General features: G+C 36.3%; 3 protein-coding genes across 5 annotated transcripts in view; all 3 read left to right on the top strand.

Annotated features, from left to right (window-relative positions):
- hoxc10a (homeobox C10a) overlaps positions 1 to 23437 on the top strand; it is a 106079-nt gene that overhangs the window by 25376 nt on the left and 57266 nt on the right. For 2 of the 3 annotated variants that reach the window (XM_058762654.1, XM_058762657.1), the window contains exon 1: positions 19813 to 22753. In XM_058762654.1, coding sequence (XP_058618637.1) covers positions 22015 to 22753 — 739 coding nt within the window. In that variant the 5' untranslated portion in view covers positions 19813 to 22014. Of the gene's footprint in view, positions 1 to 19812; positions 22754 to 23437 lie in introns of those variants that run through there. The other variant, XM_058762655.1, reaches the window with a different exon arrangement.
- Positions 1996 to 5462, top strand: hoxc12a (homeobox C12a). Its single transcript, XM_058762662.1, has 2 exons — positions 1996 to 2590; positions 3403 to 5462. Exons 1-2 carry the CDS (start codon positions 2005 to 2007, stop codon positions 3639 to 3641), a joined length of 825 nt encoding a protein of 274 aa, XP_058618645.1. The 5' UTR covers positions 1996 to 2004; the 3' UTR covers positions 3642 to 5462.
- On the top strand, positions 13277 to 16186 carry hoxc11a (homeobox C11a). Its single transcript, XM_058762660.1, has 2 exons — positions 13277 to 14013; positions 15255 to 16186. Exons 1-2 carry the CDS (start codon positions 13317 to 13319, stop codon positions 15485 to 15487), a joined length of 930 nt encoding a protein of 309 aa, XP_058618643.1. The 5' UTR covers positions 13277 to 13316; the 3' UTR covers positions 15488 to 16186.

Raw genomic sequence — 23437 nt, 5'->3', positions numbered from 1 at the left:
ATTAGCATGAGTGTTTTCTCAAAGTAACTAAATTTCTGGTCTCTAAGGCTTCATATTTGATGATTACATTTAACACACACATGTCCTGATATTTCAGCAAAATATCTGAAAGCATTTAAAATTTATATGCACGGAGTGTTTCATAGCATGTTAATTGGTTACATGAATCTGGTACGAAGTACTCTAGCCGTAAAACATGCACATGTGAGCCTAAAATTTTGATGTAATAATTATTGGGCAATTTAGAGGACAGCATTTGTAGTCTTTTAGTTGTTTTAAGTTTCTGTTATAGGTGTTACGTCAATATTTGTAATGAGTTGAACACCGGATTTCCTTAGGCAGTATCCTTGCATTTATAGCCTAGAGACCCATCGCTATTAATGAAGCTGTTTGTGGTTATTTTTGCTTTTGTCGGTTTATTTCAAAGTAGATGAAACAAAAATAAATAAGTTGGCCACGATCATAAATTACGATCACGCCTCTACACCAATACACTGACACAAGCTTTAGATTGGCAGGAAACGCAAAGTTACTCTGCTGCTCAAAGATTCCTGCAATAAATAAGGGAAATGTAAATTATTAAAATGAACGAAGAATGCAAATATAATTTGCTCAGTTATAAATATATGTCAGCATAAACATGTGCTCAAGTGGCTACGCAAATGTGTAAACAAACCAGTTGTTAAAAAAGTTAGGAAGGAGTAGACATCAGTCTGTTTTTTTTTTTTTTTTTTTTTAAATATGACAGCTGTATCCACATCTGAAAACCTTTAACTTATAATGGTTGTTCGCAATTCAGGTTAGAGATAAAAAGGATATAATTCAAAGCAATCGTTTGTGACACTAAATCTACAAAGATTAAAAAGTAACATTTAAAAAAATCAATTTAATTATAACATTTATTTATAATTAATACATTAATACAATATACTATTTAAAAAGCTAAAGGTCCAAAAAATTAGACTAACACTGAATAGGCATAATATCAACTTTGTGTTACGCACACACTCCAATATGAGAGGTTTAGTGCGTACTGTTATTATTGTCCTTTTGTCATAATAATCTTTATTTCATCGCTTCATTATGTTCTTAATACACACGTGACAATGGCACTACGTTGCAGTTGATATGAGGAAAAATTGCTACTAAATTGTATTTTATATATTTACAAACAAAAAACAATTAATGTGATCTAGTGTGGTGTATTTGGAGCGGCAGAATCATTTTAATGCCCTCTGCCAGCTTGTAAAATTCAAATAAAAGAATTGCGAGATGTGTAACAATCCGCCATGAGTTTGACTGCGAGTATTTATAGGATGTATCTGTTAAAGTTGTTCATGTGAGGTGTACTAGAGCATATTATCTAAACTATAGGCTACGGTCTTAAAAAATTCTTATAGAATATCATCTTCTTTTACGGAGCCAATGGTTTCAACCTGCTGACCCCACTACAGTAAATATGAGTGGAGTTCAGCACTGAGCATCAGTATTTCTTTAAAACAAGCCTGTAAAAGATGAACATCACATCTTTATATGACACTGAATTCAACCGTAATTTGTTTGAAAACAATGTCGAAAGAACCCTCATGTTCAATGAGACAAAAATTCTTTGTTGGGGGGGAAAAGTATTTTTATTTTATTTATTTATTTTTATTTTTTTTGCCAGGTAATAAAGATTAAACGAGGCTAGGGACACTTCTCTATATTTCTAAACAGGAAAGTGAAAGACGATCAGTTTAGAACCTTCGAGCTATGGGAAAAGAAAAACAAGATTTTACATTTTTAATAAGATATTTTATAGTATTTTTAAAAAGCATATAAAACCCGTAATACAGAAGTTAATGTTTTGTTTTGTCTGAAATGGACCAAGTGGGTGGTACCTTCTAGTGTTCGAGTAAGCTCCGGCACGTGACGTGGAGATGACCAATCAGGTGCACCTCCAGGTTTAACTACGTTAAATGTCAGATTGCAATAAACTAGAAGCTGTTGGTCTGGCCCGCGGAAATGGGCGAGCATAATCTTCTTAATCCTGGGTTTGTGGGACCTTTGGTAAACATCCACACTGGAGACAGGTTTTACTTCCCGAATTTTAGAGCCTCAGGGGGACAGCTGGCGGGGCTACCGTCTCTCTCGTACCCTAGAAGGGACAATGTTTGCTCTCTCCCGTGGAATCCATCGGAGTCGTGCAATGGATATCCTCAGTCTTACTTTAGCAGTCCCGTATCCATTAACCCCTCTTTTAATCGATCTTGTGAAATAACCCGACTGGAGGAAAGCAAGTGTTATTATGGCAATTCCAGCAGCAACAGAGAGCCGTGCTCAGACAGCAACAACCTCAAACGAGAGGAGCGAGCAAGAGATACATCAGTATCGTCTGATCACGGGATGCACAATGGGATGGGCAACAGTGGCACCTTCTCAAAGTATGATTATGGCACCGAGCATATGACCCAAGACCCGCCATCCTGTCAGTCCTTGGAGTCCGACTCCAGTTCTTCAGTGCTAAACGAAGGAGGAAAGGCTTCAGCAGGCGACCCACAAACCCTGGTATCGCAAGGAAACCACGCAAGCAATATCGCCAGTGGAGGAGGTTTGTCCCTCGCATTTAATCACAGCTGAAAGACAACAGAAGCACATAGTACAGTTACTTATATCTTGCTCCAGCACATTTTCTTTTTATTATTTTTTTTACATTTTTTTTGCATGACCGTTTATTTTGGCATTCACTGGCAACTGTTATGATTTTCCTGCATGGTTCTTGCGTGGTTGTTCAAGGCCACTAGGGGTTGCCCTAAAATGCTCCACGTTCACCAGTTTAAGCGCTCAGTCATTTATACAACCAGTAAACACAACATCATAAAATTCAACAATCCCGTTGCCAATGTTTGGCTCCGTTTACATAAAATGCATAGTTATTGTTGTTAAATGTACGTTTTGCCAAAGCCCTCGCGTTATTTTAGCAAGTAGAACAGATTTGTAAAATGGCAGTTGCTCTGACAGAAAAAGGGGACGTTTTTTAATGACTCGTAAACTGAATTAATATCGTTGTCGTGCAGCAAGAAGTCATTTAATATGCCTTGAAACCGCTAAATAGGTAGGGTTCTTGCAAACAGGACAATTATCGCGTTAATGTACATTTAACTAGAACAGTAAAACCTTCTAAGGCATTCTTCTATGTAAACAGATAAATTCATCATATCGACAGTTTGCATTACACTTCAGATTGTCATTGAATCACGTCTAATTGTCATGTTAACAGCCTCACAAAATGCACCAGAAATTTGTATTTTACGTGGCATCGAGATGTGGAGAGATTTGATGTGCTGGCCTAGGAGATTTTGTATTTTTTTTTTTTTTTTTTTTTTGCAGCTCTTTCATGAACCCGTGCTTTGCCCCCTCTAGGTGCCCCGTGGTACCCGATGCACACCCGGACCCGCAAGAAGCGAAAGCCCTATTCCAAACTGCAGCTGGCCGAGCTTGAGGGAGAGTTCATGCTGAACGAGTTCATCACCCGGCAGCGACGTAGGGAGCTGTCTGACAGGCTCAATCTCAGCGACCAACAGGTTAAGATTTGGTTCCAAAATCGGCGGATGAAGAAAAAGAGACTGTTGCTAAGGGAGCAGGCTTTGTCCTTCTTTTAAGGAGGCACAAAATATACATTGCTTAATGGTAGTCCAACAACAGTATTTAGTTAATGGTAATCTACCATTGGCCCATTTTACTCTGAAAGTCTTGCCCCACGACGCATTCAGGAATCGCGATTAAGAATTCAAAAATAATAGGGGTACGCGACCAAATGATGGCTCTAGAAGTCTGCTTATACTATGTGGTCTGGTGTTTATTTAAGAGGGTTCGTGTCCAGCAGTTTTGGGCAACTTACACTCTGAGAATGTTATAGTTTAAGTTTTGAAAGTAACACGCTGTCTAAGCCATCACTCACTTTATTAAGTAATGAACTGCTAGTTAGAAACTCAGAAGAATATAAGCTGTGAGATAGCATTTCGGACAAGCAAAATGTTTTCTTATCAGTCTGAAGTGATCGCTAAGTATTTATTGTTGGAGTGTTAAAACCAATTTTTGAAATTAAAACACTCGTGCCATGATCAGTGTTCTAAGCTAGAAAAAAATAAATAAAACAGACTGAAACGCCATACTTGGTCATAAAGAGAATCCTTAACTGTTCGTAATCTCCCATCTATGTTTTTATTTTGACAGTTATCGCTAAGAAAGGGCCGTTCAAACTCAATATTCGGCAATAAGAAGCGTGGGCAGCGTTAAGCCATCAACGTCTTATCTCAGTTCCGCAGTCGTCGCCACGTGTTCTATGGCACGTTCACGGTCACGGGCACAAAGTTAGTGACCCAACTCATATCTTGGGCCCTTGAGAACCAAACTGCAATTACAGAACAGCTTTTATGAATAGACTTTGATCTAGCCTGTGAAATGTCATTTTGACAAATGTTAGGATATTACTTCTTCAACTAGATATTGGCCAAAGTGTAAATTGGTAGGCCTGCAGCTAAGCCGCACAAACTGCTAATAAAATATTTATTCATGATATAGTGAAAAACTTTATAAATATCGCATTTTTAACAGCATAAATTTCCCATTAACGATTGCTTGTCCCTTGATCTGCGTTATTTGGACATATTCGCTTAGGTCTACTTAATTAATTTTCAACAACAGTGCTTCTGGGAGAGAAATGCATGGTCAAGTAATATTAAGAAGACGCGCAATTATAAATTAAAAGAAAGATTAAGTCATTTTATAAGTGTAATGGAAGTAGCAATCATACTGAAGAGACCAGATTTAAATCCCAATATTAACGAGCCTGTTTTGCTAATTAGCGGGACCCATTGTGTTATCTGAAACATTATTTACCCAGATCATGAATTATATGCCAGTGAAATAGTTCATATTTGCTGCATGATTGTAATGACTGTAGTTAGAAGGTAAAAAAGCAAATGTGTTCCGACTTTTTTGTCAACAAGGCGCATGTTTTAAAACACCTTATCAAAAAAATAACTGAAAAGAACGTTTAAAAGATACGGGCAAGAAGGTGGTCAAAAGTTGGTTTCATATAAAATATAGCTTATTCGTTTGTACTTTTATTTTATTATTATTATTATTATTATTATTATTATAGCGAATTTGGCATAAGTCGGTGCTACGTTATTTTTTGTTATTGGTCTGAGTTCGGCGAGTGACATTTTCTTTAAATCCTATTTTTGTGAATCTATAAAAAATTCAAATACAATTATATGAATGGCATCATCAGCAACTATATAACAATGATCGTCACGTTTCCCCCCCTTTGGACTGTTTTGTGAAATTGTCTCTGATGTATAATTTTTCTGTGTTGTTCTGTGTAATTTTGTGAATGTACCAGTGCCGCATTCCTTTGTACCTTGCAATTACAAATGTCCTGTAAATAATGTTACAAGTTCACGAATGTATCCATATATGTGTAACCTACAGTTTCTGATTAATAAAGTCTTTAAACTTACTTTTATTAACGTTTTTCTTGATGTCTGTGTTGTGCAAACCATATGAGTGTTAGTATTTGAGTCTGTTACGTTTGTTACCTAAACATTTTTTTTTTACATTAAATAGCAGGAAAGCCAACTTATGCACTCAAAATACCGTTTTTGGAAAAATGTTATTACGAATTTGATGTACATTATCGCGCTTGGCAATATCCTTATTTTGAACATATTGGCTCTTACTTATTTCAGTATAATATCACTAAATAAAACGTTCTGTTGAAACACTGAAGAGTAAACTCTAAAAATGTAATCTGAATGTTTGCCAGCATGGCCAAATGTAGTGCAACAATATTGATATGCTTTATCCAGTGGTTGAAAATGGTAAAGACATCCACCTAGTGGATAAATGGAACAGACGCCGAAACAGGGCCCCATGAGGACTAACTGCAAGGACATGCAATACTTTTCTTGCCTGTTTTGCAACTGTGTATAGTTAAAGACAGCCTTTCAGCCTTTTCCTAATTGCAAAAATATCTAGTGTGCGAAGATTACCTTTTGATTTCTAGGATTTTGATTTTTGCTAGGCGGTTACTTTAAATTGCTCACAAAAATGCAGTGGAATTTCTTGACATTTAGGACCAACTTGTAATCTAATGTTGATCAGGAGTTAGACATTGTTAAACCAAACGTAATATGTAACATATTGTGATTTTTTGATGAGTTTTTTTTTTTTTTTAAATGGCTACAGTTTTTCTGTTTAAATTAATAGGGAATCTCTGAAGATTTAGTCGAATGGAAATAAAGCGGATCTTAGGGTAGAGATGGTTCCAAAGCCAAAGCTTAGTGTCAAGTCTATTGGCTTCCTTACCAGCAAATGCGCTGGAATCGTAACAATGGCATTTTATGTGCTTGCGGCGCTTTTGACTTTGAGACTGGCCAAATCTGTTTATGACGACTCGTCTCCCCGGCTCAGAGGTCATTGAGCACCTCAGTGCCCTTCACACAAAACTTGTGTAGTCATGTGGTTCACTAAGTGCTCTAGATCTCCCCTGCTCCTATCACAGACGTGTAGAGACTGGAGAACTTACTTCTGGCGTCGCTTGCACTGCACACATGTTTGTGAGTGTGTGTATGTCAGTGAAAGGGGGTTTACGTGTAACTAGGAGAGTGAGACAGAAATATATCTTGACAATGAATAGTTTTATAAACGTATATATATGCTCGCCTTACCCTGCTAGTAACTTCAATATTTATTTGTGCAACGGTTTGGTTGCTTTTGTATTGTAACAGCATCAACATTTGCTTGGCCTAACAAAAGATGAATAGACGAATAATTACAATTACTGCAACTGGAAAAAATGACGTTATTTCAGGCTTATCTCATTCGATTAAAAAGCTATCTTAAAAACGAACCGTTATTGACACATTTATTAGTTATATTGTGCAAAAAAAAAAAAAAAAATGCTAATGTAGAAAACGAATCTTTTACATTCATCGCTAATTGTATTGTAATTTGTAATTTATCTTGCTTAAAATATTAATATTAAAATTTATTATAAACTTTCTTATTCTGTTGGAAAGATACAATTTTTGCATTGAGACTGTTTTATCTTATCTTTTCCCCTCTATGTGGCATTTGCCTGGAATTGTTAACTTATTAACTTCAAAGCAAGATGTTTGGAATAATAACAAAACGTATTTTATTTTCTTGTTTATTTTATTTATATTTACTCACATTATGAACTTTAATTATGTATCGTCGTTTAATTGTCACTCGCAGCAACGTCAACTTTCATCAGTTATCTAATCTTTAATATACAAATGAAAATCCTTCTTTACAGTTTTTTTGGTAGGAGCTGATATATCTTTCTTTTGAATTATAAAACATTTTAAGCATTTAGCGTTTTAACAAGTCCTTAAATATAGTTTGCCAAAGCCATTGGACATTTTTCTATAAAGCTACGGCACGACGTCAAAATATCCACAACTCTAAAGCATGTACTATACTTATTCCATGCCTGTTTTTTAATCTGCCATTACGAAAAAAACTGTAAACAATGATGTTTAAATTTGTATAATAAATATATCCCTGCTTCAACCAGTATGAGAGCTTATTTCCTTGTAGTGTAGTTAAGTAATTAGAAAAAAATATATATGCGGCTACAGCGTATAATTGTATAGAAAAACGTTACATGTATTAAAAATTATGCCCGTTACATGTTTGCCATGTGCAGAACAGCGCAAAACCAATAAATGCGTTCTGAACACGTCCATTAATACTAATCAAAAGCCAAATTGTAATGCGTTGATCTGCGATACAACCTACCTGAGCAAAAAAGAAGAGAAACGTGTTGTCGCATGAAAGAAAAGAAAAAACGAATTGCTGAATGAATGTTACTTAATAACTTAATAAGTATTTCGTAACTAAGTATTCAGTTTGGAAGAAAATAACTTCATTTGCAAACAATTGATTTGACTGTTTATACAATGTTTTGGGCCTTCTATCCGATCCCACCCCTTGCGTTAGCCTTGTCTTAGTGGGCGGGAGCAACTTACAAATTGAAGGTCAAGTTAGTGTGTCCCATATATAGGAACCAAGTAACCAATACTGTTGGTGTAGACAAAATTCAAGCATTAATATGAAGTTAAAGTACACCAGATATTACACTGAATCACACAATATCTTTTGTAATAATTGCTTTGAGAGTGCATAAACATTTCAACTCATTTTATAAGTGCAACAGTTCATTTAACAAATTTATATCACACAGAGCCACCTTTCATAAGAAATCAACCGCTTAATAGTAAATAGTAAAAAATAGCCATTTACTTGCGATGTAGCCTAATACATAAGGAAAGTATTTTAAGTAGCTACGGACGAACGTAAGCATTTACAATGTTTGTGTCAACCCTTTAAATGAATCCTAAACCTGGATTCATTCTCAAAGTGATTATACAATTAATATCCAGATATTCGTGTATAAACCATGTTGCGGAATAAAGTCGTGGAAATAATTTCTGTGGTTTTTTTTGCCAATGGGTACCCTCTAATACTTTTAAAAAGGCCATATATACAAAAAATGAAGAAAAACACCTCTAGAGTGAGTGCTCTGTTTTCAGGCACACCCTGAGCATGTTATTTAAAATCGCAATGTTGCTCACAAATAAAGTCGTGCAGCAGCCATGCGATGTCATATTAGAGGCTTTGTTGTAAGTACATACCTTTATCTTGTCATCATCAACCATGGTGCGGAAATCTGGTTTCCGCAATAAATGCCACTCAGTTTACGGTCGGCGAAACAGTTTGATCGACAAATATTAAGCAAACATCTCGGGAGATTATGTAAGGAGTGACTGAAGTGGCATTTGTTAAAATAAAATAAAATAAATAAAAAGAATGCGTGCGCTAAATATTCTCCACTCTTTTTTTCTTGTCAAAAAGTGAAGTAACTAGATAAATTAAATAGCAAAAACATAATTAAATGTTTGACAAAAATACCTAAATGTTAAAGCCATTTTTGCACAAGAGAAACTGCTGGATTGTACTAAAATTCCAGCTTGCTGAAGCGCCTCTGCTGCACTGAAATAAGCCGTAGCCACAGAAACAGCCATTTGTTTGTTTGATATAGCTAATGCAGATTTTGGAGTTGCATGTTTATTACATTTTTATTACATTACATTTTTTGTGAACGCACTGACGTTTTGCTCCAGTTTTGCATTTTAGTGCATTTTACCAAATAATGTACTTGGGATGTAACTAATGATGCAAATTATTATCAGTGTGGTAATACGTTTCTGACATAAATCGATGCATATTTGGACAGGATCTTCTACTACATGCATCATGCACCCATTTTCTGTGCAATTTCTGTGCCATTTATTGAAGGTTACAATGAGCATTTGGTGAGTGGTTATTCTGAAATTTAAAAGTGTGGTTATTCTGAAAATCTCTTTTTGAGGCATAATTTACGTGGTATCTGCAAGACAATGGAGACATCGCTTCTTCTTTTTATTATTATTCGAACAAAACGCAAAAGTCCGTAACTACCGTATTAGTCGAGATTTGGGATTTAAATTTCGGATGTGGAAACACGTGAAAATAATTGCATAAAGTAATAGTATTTTTGTGTAACAGTAGGCCTATATAAAATACTGTGTTAATATACGCTTGTGTTAAAGGTCGTCTTATGCGGCAAAGGCAATAGCTTTTTTTTTGTGTACCACTGATGTGTGAGAAGTTCTTTCTGGCACGAATAGCTACAGCGTATCTCAAAACAATAACAGTGTTTCATCTTTTTGAATTCCCTCAAATTTCACGGACACGTACACAGTTAGCCATCTCTATTGTAGCTAAAGTAATTTTTTAATGACGTGTACCCCGACTAACAAAATAATTAAAATCACTCACTGTAAGAAAGATTACTTCTGTTTTCTGTCCATGATGTAACTTTATATTTTGAGCAACAAACTTATAGGATTTCTATGACAGAGATGTATAATTGATACAACTGGATACTGGTTGCCTGTGCTAACGCTCTACAGCTATGCACTAGCAGAGACCTCTGTAAAAAGAAGGGCCATTTTTGTTGTTGCTTGAATCTGTTCACAGCTCATACGAGCGAGTTTAACAGCCCGACTTACATCCAATTAAATTTATCTAGGCCATGAGGGGACAGTAATGCTATTACACAGTTTCCCTTTTTAGCCCTGCTGAGGTTTTAGCCCTAGAGGTAAACTGAAGGGCCCTTGAGTGTTGCCTACAACTGTTGTTTGGTCTCGTTGATGTATGACGACTACTGATTATGTTTCATTTTCTGTCGATGTTCCATCGGTATGAGGCTAAAGCATTTTTGTGTTGATGCATGAATGAAAAGTCGATAAAACTGGCAACCAGACAAATACTTGCTGAGAGTTACCGCTCGGGTTATTTCTCCAGATCTCTATGGTGAAGCATGGGCCGCGTCGTTTTAGTTCGAATAACAATAATGAGCGACTCCATAATTTTACTTTAACTCTATAATTATAGACCTTAGCTGCAAAGCATTGCAAAAATTCCACTGGTAATGTCGTAAAGCTCACGGCTCTTCATAGTGATGGTTTTTAGGAGGAGAATGGCAAACATTTACAACACCTATGTCCCCTGTCTCTCTAGACTCTAAACGTCTTTCTAGCTTTTCTTTCCAGCTGAACTTGCCCCTTCAATTCAACTGCTACATCACAATATCCACAATTGTCCAAATCTCCAGCAGGGGCAGAGCATTTGTGGGGATATAGTGCTTGTTTAGAGAAAGAAAAGGGCGCGCCTTTGTTGAATTTCAGGGTCCTACAGCCAGTAGTATAATGTTTAAGCTGTATGATGGCATCGAAATAGTTGACATACATGTGTCTCCTGTAGAACAACGATGACAAAATCAGGTACAAAACACATCAGATAAGTAGTAGTTGTTGTTGTTACGCACTGCGGAAATCCAAGTGTGGACTTCGGTGTGAAACCAACATGAACACAATGGGAACATGTTAGTTGTCAGTAGTTATCTCGCAAAATCTTTCTCGCATTAACACGTTTATACTAGATAGAAGGACTATACGACTCTGATGAGAAAAAAAAATCAATATCGTTTCTGATCATTAATGGTTTCACGATAGAGTTTTGGCTCAAATAGGAGACACGGATATGTTTACTTAGTTTGAGCTCCTTTAAAATAACTTCTAGACCTGGATGACTGAAACCAGAATGCATCTTTCGTCAGTCATTGTATTGCATATCTTTTTAGTTCAATATTTAATTCTGTAGGACTTTTTAATTATTTACCTTTTGTTTGTTTTCTGTAGAACAAAGCATTTCTTGCTTTTCCGCTGTTCGGCCTTTTATGGCGGCCGCAGTGAGAATTTTAGTGGTCAAATTCAAGTGCTGGGTCTGGGCAGCTGTCTGCTTTCTTTGTACTTGGTTGAAGGCATATTGCACACCAACCTTTTGTCAATTTTGAGAGGGCTCAGTTCAGAGTCTCATAAAGTCATTGCCACATACCTTTAACACAAATACGCGATCAATATAGCAAAATGCGGTTTAAAAAGACAACTAACTTTTTAGTTGCGACGTCCAGTGTAGCTGATATGACTATTTTTCCAATATCGGTGATAGTTTGTAAATGTTTTCCGGGACACTCTGAAAAGCTGTTGAATACATAATAGACCTATAAAGATAATCTTTTTTTATTTATTTTTTTGAAGAGAAACTATTAAAACAATTGTTAACATGCATGTAAACAATGGTAAATGTTATTAGTCTATATGTGATGCTTTGTGAAACGTTTTTCCTGACCGGTCATTAGATCTTTAGACATACACATATCTGTACACGAACTAATAGTTAATTAAAAATAAATAAATATTTTTAAATGAGTGCTACATACTGAATTAATTTGATTATTATTATAGTTTATTTCACGAATTAGATTTAGTTTTAAATTTGAGAAGATTAGCATGCCCTGCAATGTTAGCAGAATGTTAGTACAGATAGTTACTGTAGATCTCTCAATATTAAAGAGGATTTTTAAATTAAAATCAATATTTTCAACATTCTGCTCCAAAAACAAAACATTTTAGGCTTAGTTTAATAGACGCTGGAGGGTACATATTGAAACTGGATAGCATGTTTTGCCTTAAACAGATGCCTCTCATAAAATGGTCTCAGAGATTTAAAATATCCAAGGGATCATTTGACGTACTTTACACATGTTAAATGCCAAAACGTGTGGTGCTTAAGTGTAAGGAAGGTCGAACACAATAGTACATTACACATCATTTTATTTATTTATTTTCATTCGAAAAAAAAAAAAATCAACAACAGTGTTTTACATTCACGATAAAGTCATCTTAAATCATAGATGGCATCATTCATTGCACTAATTTTTAGTTTCGTTGATTAAAACCAAGATAAAGTTTTTTTCCATTTTAAAATTAAACCACATCCAAAAGTAAACATAGATCAGTGTTTACTTTGTGTTTACACAAGCAATGACTGAAATTTACGGGTAGATTCATAAATCATTTTTTGCACATGTTCCTAATGTTTTTATCTCAACAAAGACGACAAACTCACTAATGTTCTATTATTATATTCATGAAATGGGTGGAGCTGACACGTGACATCTATAAGGCACATTTGCTTATCAAACCATGTAGCCTATAAACATATATACACTATGTATTTAAAGCATATATGTTTATAAATATAATATGACATGGAATGTCATAAAAATTCTATGCACTTGAACAAAAGCAACTTGACAATGCGGTAAAACTCGACCCTTGAATATTAGCAGTGCAGCAATCAACACAACAACACAATAATAAATCGTACCAGTCATATTTAACAGTCGTTCTTTTAAAGTTTTAATAGTTTGGTTATATGCGAAAATCATAGATTAAAACATACATGCTGCGATATACATGAAAACAAAATGTGTTTTCTCAGACTCATAAAATCAGCGTTACTCAGTACCTACAGAGGCTCCAACACACGTACACATAAATAGAAAATACAGCTCTTCGTTCTTACAAAACTCGCTTAAAACAACCAAAATATGTTACTGTTTTACATTGTCTTGCATGATTTGAAAATTAATCGTTTGAATCTCACAGATCTTACCCAGCTGAACCACTCCTACGCATCCATGTGTTCCAAATTGATATATGACAATATCTACTTTCGATCACGTGTTGCGGGGCGACTTAGACGGATTGCGCGTCATCTCGCCTTCCCAAATTTTCTCCTTCTGCAGCTCGAATCCAAAACATCATATCTGTAGTACGGACTACAGGAGAAAGATGTTTAACTCTGTTAATCTGGGCAACTTCTGCTCCCAGACGCGTAAAGACCGGACATCCGAGTTTGGGGACAGGACTGGCTGTGCCTCCAACATCTACCTCCCCAGCTGCACCTACTACGTTCCCGAATTTTCCGCCGTCTCTTCGTTCCTTCCACAGGGGCCCTCGCGACAAATCACATACCCCTATTCCACAAATCTATCTCAAGTGCAACCAGTGCGAGATGTTTCCTATGGTCTGGACCCCTCCAGCAAGTGGCACCACAGAACCAACTATGCATCGTGCTACTCAGGAGAAGATCTGGTGCACAGAGACTGTCTTCCGCCATCCACCATGACAGAAATGCTCATGAAAAACGAGAGTGTGTACAGCCACCACCACCACCACCACCAGCATCATCCGAACTCTAGCCACCCGTCCACTGGTTTCTACACCGGCGTAGGGAAAAACAACGTGCTCCCTCAAGGTTTTGACCGCTTTTTTGAAACCGCCTATTGTAGCACGGACAATCAGTCAGAACATTGTTTACAAAAGAGCGAGATGAACAAATTAGAGACTTCGTCCCAGCAACCCACAGCTGTTTCCGCAGCGCAGGAGCCGGAAAAGGACGCAGAGGATGAGGAGGAACATACAAATTCGGGCTCGTGCACTTCAGCAGCCACTAAGGACGGCAACGCAAGCAAGAGCAGCCATTCGAGTAGGTACCGAAGCTGTAAATGGGGAAAGGTTAAGGGACTAGCCCGGTGTTTTGTCGGTCAGATTTTATGTGGAGTTTTATAAGCATTCAAAGGATTTTATTATAACCTACAAAGCTCTTTCCTCCAACGAAAAGAATTTTTACGATGGGAAAGCGCTTTGAAAAAAGAGGATGTTATACACAGACGCTACTATCCCAGAGTCTGTGAAATTTTAAGAGCGCGCTATTGTGACAAATGCTAACTTTGATCATGAACTTGCGTTGAGCATTGCAAGGGATTTTCTCGTTTAGCTGTCGGGGGTAAAAACCAATTGGGCAGAACATTACTTTTGGCATACTGTGAATTTTGTTTTAGCAGCTCGAATGTAAACTAGCTAAGTCCTTATTAGCTTTTAAACGTGCTGTGACTTGAGTTAAGGTGGGGTTGACGTAGCCTACATAGTCAATGGCCATACAATGTTAGTGTTTGCCCGGTGCTAATGACTATCAGATCTATCTATCTATCTGTAAATTAAAGAATTTTTAAAGAGGCATTTCACCTTTTGGAAATATGTTGCAATGTAAAGTTTGCCCAAAAGTAGCCAATACATGAAGGCCAATCAGAACTGTCGTAATTACCTTTCAGAAAACACCATTGGATATTTTAGATTTTTGCTATTTTCTCATTGCGGCGCTTTTTAAACTGTAAGTATAGTTTGCAGAAGAGAAGCTAACATTCACGGCCATTCACAGGAGACACTACCCCAGGCCCACAGTATTTGTTTGTAGTTTAAAAAAGAAAAAAGAAAACATTTTAACGTGTATAATGTCAAGGGTTCTATAATTTGCGAAACGCATTTATTAATATGATACAAAAATAGGAACACTACATATACAGTAAATAAAATTACTTTATAGAGTCCAAGTATTAAAAAAGTTGCCTGTTATCTATTGATGATACTTCATTTGTTTATGGTTTTACGGAGTTTATCTGTTTGTTTAAAAAAAAAAAAGGTTAGCCTATATTTACAGTTTTTATACTATTTACCCACGGTTATAGTTTTGCATCGGATTGACATACATAGTTGGATCTGCTTCCTCACATCTGTAACCTTAGATGAAATCACACACTGGAAATTACAAATTCATCTTCAAGAAAAATAAATGTGTTGTGCATTTATAAACATCTCATTGTGTTATTGCAGGGGGAAAAAATGTTTTATAACGTGATCATTTAAAGTGTCTCTTTTGATTATCCCAAGGTACCCCGCGCACAAGAAAGAAGAGATGTCCATACTCCAAGTTTCAGATTCGTGAACTGGAACGAGAATTTTTCTTTAACGTTTACATCAACAAGGAGAAAAGGCTGCAGCTGTCCAGAATGTTAAACCTTACTGACAGACAAGTCAAAATATGGTTTCAAAATCGTAGAATGAAAGAAAAGAAATTAAGCAGAGATCGCTTGCAGTATTTCTCTGGGAATCCGTTGTTGTAACTGTTGAAATGGCGTTGTCTTTTATTTAATATTTCTGCAAACTAAAATTACGTATGTCTAAAAATGCCCATCAAGCTAATTAAATCATTAGAAAATGTGTTTAAGGCCAGCAACAGTACTAAAAACTGTTAGACTTGTTTGAAGGATAACAGGATTGTAATGGCTGAGGGTGGGGAGAAAGAATACAAATTTGCTTAATGTCAAATTAAACCGCCATTTCTAGTTTGTGATTCACAAACTAAAACGTACACCTCACAAGTTTAGAATTTTTTTTTAAACGTATGTGACGCATCTTTTAAGTGAAATGTTTAAAATCTTCACTTTGAAAATAGTCACAAAATAGCCTACTATAATATATTATAAAATTGTACCCTCTATCCTTTTATGGTTGTATATATGTACATTAAAACACATACACTCGACTCTGGTTCGAATCTGGAGATGTCATACTTTTTTATGTTTTCACCATTTAGAACTGTGACTTGTACAATCTGTAATATTGTATTCCTTGTACAGAGATTATGCATTGTGCATTCGTGAATGTAAATATAATGTTATTTTGAGTATCCTCACCCTATCCCTGCTGCTATTTTTCTTTACATTGCCTTTGCAGCCTTGTGAGCTTTGTCGTTCGATTCTTTAAATTATTTGCTGTACGCCCAAAGTTCTCATTTATTTCGGAGGGATAGCTCAGCGATAGATCTGGCCTGTGTACTACATATTAATCAAAAATAAACACAAATAAAGGTAAACTGAGATATGTCAATTGTGACTTGATTTAAAAATAAATAAAAAAATCATAAGGTAATCTATGGTGAAGTAAAATTGTGAATGTGTATAACTACACTGCAGTGCAAACAGAGATCTAAGAGAAGATATAATAAACTGACCACTGCCAAGTAATGAAAACTCTCTCTCTCTCTCTCTTGATCTATCTCTCCCAGATCGTCGTCTCCCTCTCACACGTTAGTTCAAGTCTTATCTTAAGACTATTGTTAAGCTATTGTTGTTTTGCAATGAAAACTGGCTAATAAATGTGTTTAATATTTAGAGGGGGTTTTTTTTGTTTTTTTTTTGAAGATTTTAGGAATGTTAAAACTTTTTGTCAGTAGTAGTTTTATCAAAATGAGAAAATACTAATAATGATGATGACCAGGAAAGGAATTCATGAAACACGTCAAAAATGTAGAGAGTATTTCGGCAACGTCTTTTAGTACCTTCTAAATGGAATCGCCACTCTTGTAGTCTAGACACTGCAATAAAGCCAGAGCCCTAAATTGCCTTTTTTCCGACTTAATTGCACCGTCTGTTCGAGGGGAATGGTGTTCACTTCCGCAGTAAATAGTAAACAAGAAAGTCCGGCTGCTAGTACAAAAACTGAGACGTTTAAAAATGAATATTCATTGCCTATAGGTGCAAGAAACCTATTAAATGATATCGCTGAGCGTAGTCCGTTCACATGAAATCATCTGTTCAGAAGAAGCTGAGCTGCGCGCATCTTGCATTCTAAGAGACAAACAGAACAGAAGTGAGATATTTATTTTGCGGTGTATGCTCACAGGGGTTGGGGGTATTGCATGTTGTCCCCATGTGCAGTTTTATATATGATCACGCTACACGAATTTTGTCACAACATGTGGACTCATAAGGCGTGCAAGTGTGCTGTTGGCACTTATGCGTATGAAGGAAAAGATATAATTAAAAGTTGTCTTTGAACTTCAATAATGTCAAGGCCTTCACCTTTAACCTATTGCAATAAAGCGGAATCAAGGAGCCCCTTTTGTCAGGAAACGTGGTGAACAGAACAGAACCAATCAGCGCAAGTGGGAAAGGACCAAGGAATGCCTAAGAAGCAACACTTTGACCTCTCGCATTAAACTACAGCAGGTAACTTTTCCAGTTTTAGCACTCCCATTAAATACACTTTATTGTCTCTGTAAAATGTAATATTTTCATGGATGAAATATTTTATGACATTTTGGCATGTTCTTGACCATTTAAGACTGTGACTTTTCCCGGGTAACAAGAAATAGATTTCTGACGGATTTAAAACAGAGATCGGAGTAGGCTATATGCATTGATGCTCGAACGCGAATAGAAAACGGAGGGGAGGTCCTTGCGCGCTGAATTAGTGTACTGATTTATTGCTGAGATTTAAACACAGTTAACTGTATTGAATCACAACACATGCGTTCCTTTGTAAATTCCGAAAATAGAGACTTTTGTGTGTGTGTGTGTGTGTGTGCGTGAGAGAGAGAGAGAGAGAGAGATGTGTAAGTGTAGCGGATTCATTGTCAGTGATCTTTGCTTGTAGAACTGTGGGAGAGAAATGGCGGGTGGGGGGGTGCATAGGGATCAAGGCTGGAAGGCTTGTCTTCTTGTCACACCCACCAACCTTGGCCCTGGCTCAGTGACGTAGTTAATTTGCTGAATTCCTCTCTCTTGTTTCGTCACACTGAGGAGCAGGAACTTGGAACGTCCGCCTATCAAACGCCGGAGATACTGTCGCCACTAACCGAAGCAATCAGCTCGTAGACTTTTGAACAATGGTCATAAAATCTGCATTTTTTGTTGTGGGGTTGATTTGATTCATACATGAGGCTTTCCTAAACAAACTGTTTGTTTGTTTGTTGTAAGACGTTTTTCATTATTTGGCTTTCCTGTTTATTCAGAGTAGAATAGGGTATAGTTATATCTGAAAAACGGAAAACAAGGGTGGAATGGATATCTTTCGAATGAGCTCTTAGCTGACAGCAAGGAAAATGGCGGAGGCTTCAGAGGCGTCAGCATAAAGACTGTGGACTTGGATGTAAACACAACCTGGATTTCATTTTTACGTAGAAGTCACCATAATTCAATAGAACATTTTCGCAATATCTGTTAAAAACAAGACTTGCAAGGTTACACTAACATATTTGCATTCAAAATATCAAGAGAATGTCAAGAGTCAGATTTTTATATTAGGCCTATACTGGTCCCATATATTCGGCAAATAATTCTCACTATTCCAATAACATAAAAAATACAAATCAGACACGTCTTTTTCCATCAGATTTGATCAAATATTACAAAGTTGGAAGTGACAAGACATATAGAATTTCCAGTGTGTGGTCTGAAAGATTCTGTTGTTCATTGCTGTTCGTACTTCATGCTGTACAGTTGCGGACTTTGGACAGAGCCTATTAACACTCTTTGTAAGCTTATACTTACTTCCGCACTCCTGTACGTGATGAAAAGCTGTAAATACAATCGCCACTGGTGCCCACTATAGTCATTTGTATGGTCTTTCGTGATATTAAAATTTAATATAATGCTGATGTGCTTTGCGATTACCACTCTCTGATTTATAAATGTCTTTAAAACGTTACATGCATCAACCATAAATTTCCATAGACCTCTGCGGGTGGACGCCTGTTTGGTGAGGGGAAACGGTTAAAAAGCGAGTCGCTTTAAATTGGAAATATGTTTTATGGTGGTTTAAGTTCCCAAAAAGGCACGGAATACCCATCGAACCTCCTGCCCTGCTTTCAAGCCAACAGAGGCCTACAGGACATCTTGTGTTTCATTTTTCAAAGTCGTTTTGACGACTTTTCTTTATTCTTTTAAATGCAATTTTAGCACAGTTTACATCATAGTGCATGCAACGACCCTTAAAAATGATCAGAAATCAGTACCTGTTTAAAAACAGTATCTTCGCATGGAAAACATTCATCGGGAAGAAACAAATATAAAAGTCTAATTATTGTAAAAGATAGAAATATTATATATTTCTATAATAACTATAATAATTTCTATATATATATATATATATATATATATATATATGGTTATGTTTTACACACTTTCTTGTTTTGTGCAACCCGGATGTGGTGCAATTCAATATTCTGTGTGATATATCTTTCATCCCCCAATGAAAAAGGAATTAACTTTCTCTGTTTAACAGTAACAGCTGCATGTCGACTTTTAATAGTATCACAAACTTCACTCGAAGAGAACGGAATGTTTTACAAATATATTGTTAAAAAGGCTTAGAGCCTTTTCATGTTTTCTTTTCGGCATGCACGGACAAACAGAGAAATAAGTAATTCAAACAGAGTAAGATTCCACCAATTTGTTTTTAGTTTTGTTTGTTTCAATTTGTTGTTGTTGTTGTTGTTGTTTTCATCCTATGAAATAAATTGCTTTGAAAAAAGAAACAAAAGAACAGTTGATAACATGATTTTTATTTACATTAAGAAACAATGACATTAGTCTTTAATTCAGTAGTAAATACACTTTAATAATACATGCACAATAATTTGTCCAAGAACGTACTTTCGCTGCAACACAAAAATTATTACATTTAAAGAATACATTTATGCATAATACATAATATTTTTAATGTTTTCATTGGGCTCTTTTTCGTTGTTTCTAGACATATAATTTCCAGCAGAACATGATATTACAGTCAACAATGTTTACAGCAATTTAAATATGTAAATATATCTCTGAAATACGTTTTCATTGTACTCCCATCTGGAATCCGAAAGTCACTGCGCCATTGTGGATAGAGAGCCTAACCTGTAATTAATTAAGACGCTTAAGCATTTTTGTTATTTAAATTTCTGGTTTCTATTCAACATTCATCCTATTATCTATAGTATTTCGTTACACGCTACAGATTTTTAAGAGAATATCAAATGAGATACATTTTCTGTCTAAACAATATATAGAAAACACACACACACACACGATAATTCGTGTGTGTGTGTATATATATTTAATGTGTGTGTGTTTTTTTTCAACATTTTTCAACTTTTTAAAAATATGAATCCCTTTGAATAATGTGCATTTCACATTGAAATTGTTAACTTGTGCATTTAATAATAAAACATACAATAAAACGTTAAAAAAATATTGGTGTGCACAACGAATCATGCAACGTACTGAATAAGAAAAGTGTGGATGAGATCTAAAACCTCAAAGTCTGTATGTTCATATTCTGTCATGAAAGTATATTTTGTTTTATCTTAAAAGGTTGAGTGATAGACAAGAGAACAGACCAATCAAAACAATTCCCCATGTCTGAAGCTGGGTCACAGGCGCTGACCTCGTTGAGAAATGCATTGGCCAGCAAACACAGAAAAGATCATTCAAGTCCAAGGGATAATACAAATACAAATTATGTAAATTATTGTAAGCAATAGCAAAAATGACTCGAGCATATCACATGAAAATATGTAAGCTTTAGGCTACGTTTTGTCCTCTAGTACATTGTGTATTGTCATTCATCTAGCTAATTCAATGCAACTTGGTAAAACGGCATAATATGAAACTGTTGAAGATGATGCGTGCCATTTTACCTTTTACAATTTTGAAATCTGTACTAAAATCGAAAACCACATTTATGTAGAGCGTATACAAGAAAATATCGTAGGAACCAGAAAAATAAATTCCATCCGTTTGACGAAAACTTCCTAATGGAAATTGTTTCACATGCAACCGGGTTTATATATATTATATAATCAAAAATGTATGATCAAATTCTGCATACTAACTTAATACTCACAAAAGAAACGCTAACAACAAGGAAAATAAAGTGTAGGCTATGGAATACGTAATTCTCTCTGAATTATTTTAACATTTTCATTTTGCTTTTCATGCATTTATGAACAGCTAATGATCAAAACACTGAAAACACCTAAATGTATGTTCTTCTTAATTTCTGCACAATCAAAAAACAAAAAAAAACAAATGAAGCTATTGTTTCAGTTTGGAGCCAATAAATATACTTTCCTCTTCTTATGTGTTTTTCCTATATATTTTAAAAATCCAGCACGTCAGTTTATTATGCAGAAAAAGATAGAAGAACATAATACATAACATAATAATCTCATTTTACAAAGAAAAAAGAAAGCAAAGCAGCAATGTATATCTAATATAAACATTTGCAATTAATCCACCTAATGAAATTTGCAATAGAGCGATATTAACTAAAAACTGATTAAACAGTGTGTCGTGACAGAGAAAAATAGACAGAATATGTCAACATCGTCCCTATTCTATAACATTGCATGTCCGCTTTAAAAACGGAGCCTAAAAGTGTATAAAACCCATTCTTTATTTTTATTAACTTTGTAATTAATTTCTTTAATTTCCATTAAGTGTTTAATTTACTTGCCTCTCTTGCCTTTCTTTTGCAGACGCATAAGCCACGTAACTGTAGGCTATATCTGAAGACAGCGATTGTTCTTTGTTCTGTTGTTGGTTTCCTTGTCCGTAAAAATCGGCTAGATGGCGCCATTGCTCCATGCTGTACCACATAAATTCAACAACTTGACCCCAGTGACGTCAAGACGGTCTGGCGCATCAAGGCCACTTTCAAAACCCTATTGGTCTGAAAATCACATGACAAAGCGCCTTGAATCCATAATTATGTTGCTGATATTTTTCGCCCCCCCAAAAGATGTCAGCGTCCTACTGTCCTTATCCACTTCGGCATAAAGGAGATTGTTTTGAATCAAAAGAAAAACAAGTCAAGTAGCAAAATGTCATGTCCGAACAACGTGGCAGCCAACACATTCCTGATGGACTCGCTGGTGGGAGGAACGTCTCCTTACAGAGGTGAGAGCTATTCCACTAACTCTGGAATGTATATGCAAACGTCTGCAGAATATGGTTGCGCCATGATGGGTAGTTTTGGCATTGTTGGTACCCCTCTCTCCAAACGGGATGATCTGCAACCGACTGGGATGCATCTCAGCAGTTACCAGCACTCACATTACCTGTCGCAGCGGGACGCTTGGATCGCAGGCTCTAAAACTTACAGAGGCTCACAACCTGTTGCCCAGCCTTTGCACCCGTGCTCGTTTCCAGCCAGTAATGTGAAAGAGGAAGCGATTCCTTGTCTTTACCAGCCTGATATCGATAGCGCTAAGGAGTCCGCCGAGAAATCCACCTACATCCGTCTGGGAGACAATAACAGCCACCCGAATCAAAGCGCCGTCTCCACCCCCGATTATTTCCGACGGAGCCAGGTGTACGCCAGTGAAAGGGGCCACCATGGAGATGAGTTCGGCTCGGACTTTAACCCAATAGCCAGAATATCCACGCCTGTTGAAGCACTAGCAGCAGATTCTTATGTCAAAAGCAGCAAAGCAAGGCAGGAGCCAGAAGACAAGGGAGGGAATACGCAGGAAGACGAAATGGATCAGAGACAGACTAGAAAAGAGGAGAGTGTCTCAAAAACAGACAGTTGTACTGATGATTCCGAGAGCGAATTGAAAGGTGATAACTAATTCCTTCTCTCTCTCCCTCTACTACTACTACTACACACACACACACACACACACACACACACACAATAACAGCGCGCTCCCTTCTATGTAGGCAACAACATGTGAAATGACAACCAAGTTGCACGTCAAAATTGAAGACCTTTTAGCTTGCTGCACCGATGACTGTTCGGGCCCTGTGTGCATCATAACTATGTCTTACAGGCCCACATGGGCTTTTCCTCTGTTCTGACAGAACAGCAGTCGATTAAACAATATCAGGACTATTTAAAATTGAAACGGCGTTTAACACCGTTGCCAAAATAAAAATAGGTCTTGGCACTGATATAAACAGGATCACTTTAGGATTAACACGCTGTGTTAAAGTGCGCTCTTACACATCCACGCAAGCGTAACAAAACAGTACACGCTAATCCGTTAAATTCTATTAAATTTGAATTTTTATTGCACTCCAGTTGGTTGTTTACAGGCACATTCAGTTATACCCGCAATAGTGTAGGGAAGTACAAATGACGTCTTCACCGCACAAATGCATGTAAATGTATGTAATTCAAAGTATTTAGTTGTTGTTTTTTGTTTGTTTTTTTCTACAGGTTTAAATTTAGAATTAAAAATTCCATTAGATTGCATAATTACTTGATGGTATTGGTAAATATTTGCATAGAATTTTGTAGAC

Source organism: Onychostoma macrolepis, chromosome 23, assembly GCF_012432095.1.
Source record: "Onychostoma macrolepis isolate SWU-2019 chromosome 23, ASM1243209v1, whole genome shotgun sequence".
NCBI classification, from domain to species: Eukaryota; Metazoa; Chordata; class Actinopteri; order Cypriniformes; family Cyprinidae; genus Onychostoma; species Onychostoma macrolepis.
The sequence above is the reverse complement of the archived record's forward strand: the minus strand, read 5'-3'. Positions and strand labels throughout refer to the sequence as shown.